The sequence below is a fragment of the Echinococcus granulosus genome (genome assembly GCF_000524195.1).
Source record: "Echinococcus granulosus chromosome Unknown EG_S00205, whole genome shotgun sequence".
Lineage (NCBI taxonomy): Eukaryota > Metazoa > Platyhelminthes > Cestoda > Cyclophyllidea > Taeniidae > Echinococcus > Echinococcus granulosus.
In genome coordinates, this window is record NW_020170585.1 from 16,289 (window position 1) to 18,654 (window position 2,366).

Genomic DNA, 2,366 nt, shown 5'->3' on the forward strand with positions numbered 1-2,366 from the left:
GCCGGTCCAGGTTGTGGTAGTTTTGTGGCTTTGTAACACTGCTATCACTACTGTCACACTCCGCACCTACCACTAATTTCTCAAAGACCTCGGTCCATTAGTGGTATGTGCTTGTTGTGAACATCAGTGAGATGCAGTGTAGTAGTGACAAAGGATGAACATCTCCTGGGAGCCGCGTACTTCTCAATAGTAATCCAACACATGCTTCCATTTGAAGTCTTTGTAGAACTGACACCTGATGCCACTCAAATCAAAACGTTTGCTATATCTGTGTCCGGGTCCTGTAGAGGTGTGGTGACGTTATGCAAAGGGTCTATTAAGAGCCGACCTAGGTACAATTAATCTGGCGCGGTGGCGTGACTGTGGGATTGAGGGTGGGATTGATCCACCGAATTGAGGGTAAGCAAAGACAATAAATAGGAGGGAATATAATTCAAATGTGCAGTCTTAAGTACTGTATGGAAGGGGATTATTTGCACTAACTGCCTCTCTTTTTCCGCCAAGCTTCACTGTGGATTCATCAACATTGCAAACCTATGCATTAATAGGGGACCGATCAATTTCTATCATCATGCGCGGGTGCTCCAATTGCATTGCTGTGAATAACTTTCTCTGCTAAATGGGTGATTTTAAATGCAAAACTGCATGCAATATGAAACTACACATATTTAGAATGTCCTTTACAATATGAAGTTACGTGCAAAATCGATCATAACACTTCGGTCTTCGTTGGAACATAAGCACGCATTCGGGCTAGTCGGAGGCGGCACTTCACACAAGCTTGAATGCGCCTCAACCATTCTCGCCCTCTTCTTCTCTCTACCTTCGTCTTTCTTTCCTCCGCTTCCGCCTCCACCTCCACCTCTACCTCCTTCTCCACGTCTACATTCACCAAACCCTCTCCATTCTTTTTCTTGTTCTCACCTCCATTCTTCTTTGCCTCAAAACTTAACGACCTTGGTTTCTTCCTCCTCCCCGTCCTCCTTCTCCTTCTCCTGCATATTTCCATCCCGGTTCTTGTTTGTTTTCACCTTCACGGTCTCACTCTTACTCCCACTCACATTCACTCTCGTCTCCGTTCCTTCCTCCACCGCCTTCCCTTCTCGCACACCCAGTCTCCCATTACCTGCAAACACGCACACACCTATGCAATGCATGTATCCGAGCATCTCAATTGTGCGCCTACCTGTGTCGTCTCCCTCTCCAACTGACCAGTCATCTACAAGACACAAGCAACTCCAGTCCAATTCACTGTCTCACTCACTACCACATATCTTCCCCCTCAACTCACCATGTCAACCACAATGTGAACCACAATCACCTTCGTAGTAATCCACAATTTGCACAGGAAACGCTCCGGCTGGTTGATAAACTACAACGAACAAAAGCACAATCGAAATTTACTAGTCGTCTCGGCATTAAAGTCACACTGACGATTGACAACACGCAAAGAGAGAATAGCATGCATTGGTGGAATAATACTGAGTCTTACCAAAGGGTGACATTGCACTCACGAGAGACGACTTGCTTGAAGCTCGGCCTGCCAGCGTTCTTATAAGGGACTGATTTTTAAAAATTGTTAAAGTAAAAAGAAAGTTTATCGTTAATAGACATTTTTTCGCTTTTTATACCAAGTTAACGCAAGCATCTGGAAGATAATTAGCCCTTTTTTAGTGCTAACTAGATGCCTTTTCCTTAGATTAAAGTGTCCGAAGGCTTGTGCATTCCCACACTTTATGTTTTTAAATTATTAGGTCCACGTCTGTGAACATAGGGAGGAGAGACATTATTGCTCGAAAGCCTAAATTCGCATTTGTCCGTAATTGATGATTAGTAGGTTCTCTCACAGTATTTGCATTTGACAAGCCGTCAGTGAGTTGTCTTTCTAGAGCTAACCATGATGAGAAGATGCATAAACCCTCCATCGTGCAGGGGGAAGACGTTAAGAGCAAAGAAAGAAACCAGATGATAAAAATACGACACCGAGAGCTGAATTTAGGGACTTCATTTCAGGGCTGAAAATTCCTTCAATCAAACAAAAGTAGCAATGATTAATTAAGAGACTAGCTTTTTCGCCCAGGTCATTTTCAAGCTGGCAAAACTTGTGCAGGAAAATGTGCAAGTGATGCGAAAAAGATGTTGAGAAAATATGAGGAGGTAGGAAGCTTTACTGAACAGCAAATTTGCGGCCAATCCCTCGGTGGTGAACGCGGTGACAGTTTAAATTTTGTTGTCAAAAGTGACACATCACTCTAGTGAGCAGGGCATTTGTAAAAATTTATGAGTTAGCATGCACTGGGTATCCGACAGTTAGTTTTAGGGGGACATTCATACTTACTTTCCATCTTTAGAGTCAATACTTTTTA

General features: G+C 43.4%; 1 protein-coding gene across 1 annotated transcript in view; it reads left to right on the forward strand. All coding sequences in view use genetic code 11, as the record gives it.

Annotated features, from left to right (window-relative positions):
• The window catches only part of EGR_10277 (hypothetical protein), a gene marked incomplete at both ends in the record, with an annotated part of 8,450 nt that extends 6,194 nt beyond the window's left edge, over window positions 1-2,256 (forward strand). Inside the window, 2 exons of the mRNA XM_024499526.1 lie at window positions 1,755-1,819; window positions 2,081-2,256. Of these exons, the coding sequence (XP_024346055.1) occupies window positions 1,755-1,819; window positions 2,081-2,256 (241 nt within the window). The remainder of the gene's footprint in view (window positions 1-1,754; window positions 1,820-2,080) is intronic.
• Between the last annotated feature and the right edge of the window lie 110 nt (window positions 2,257-2,366).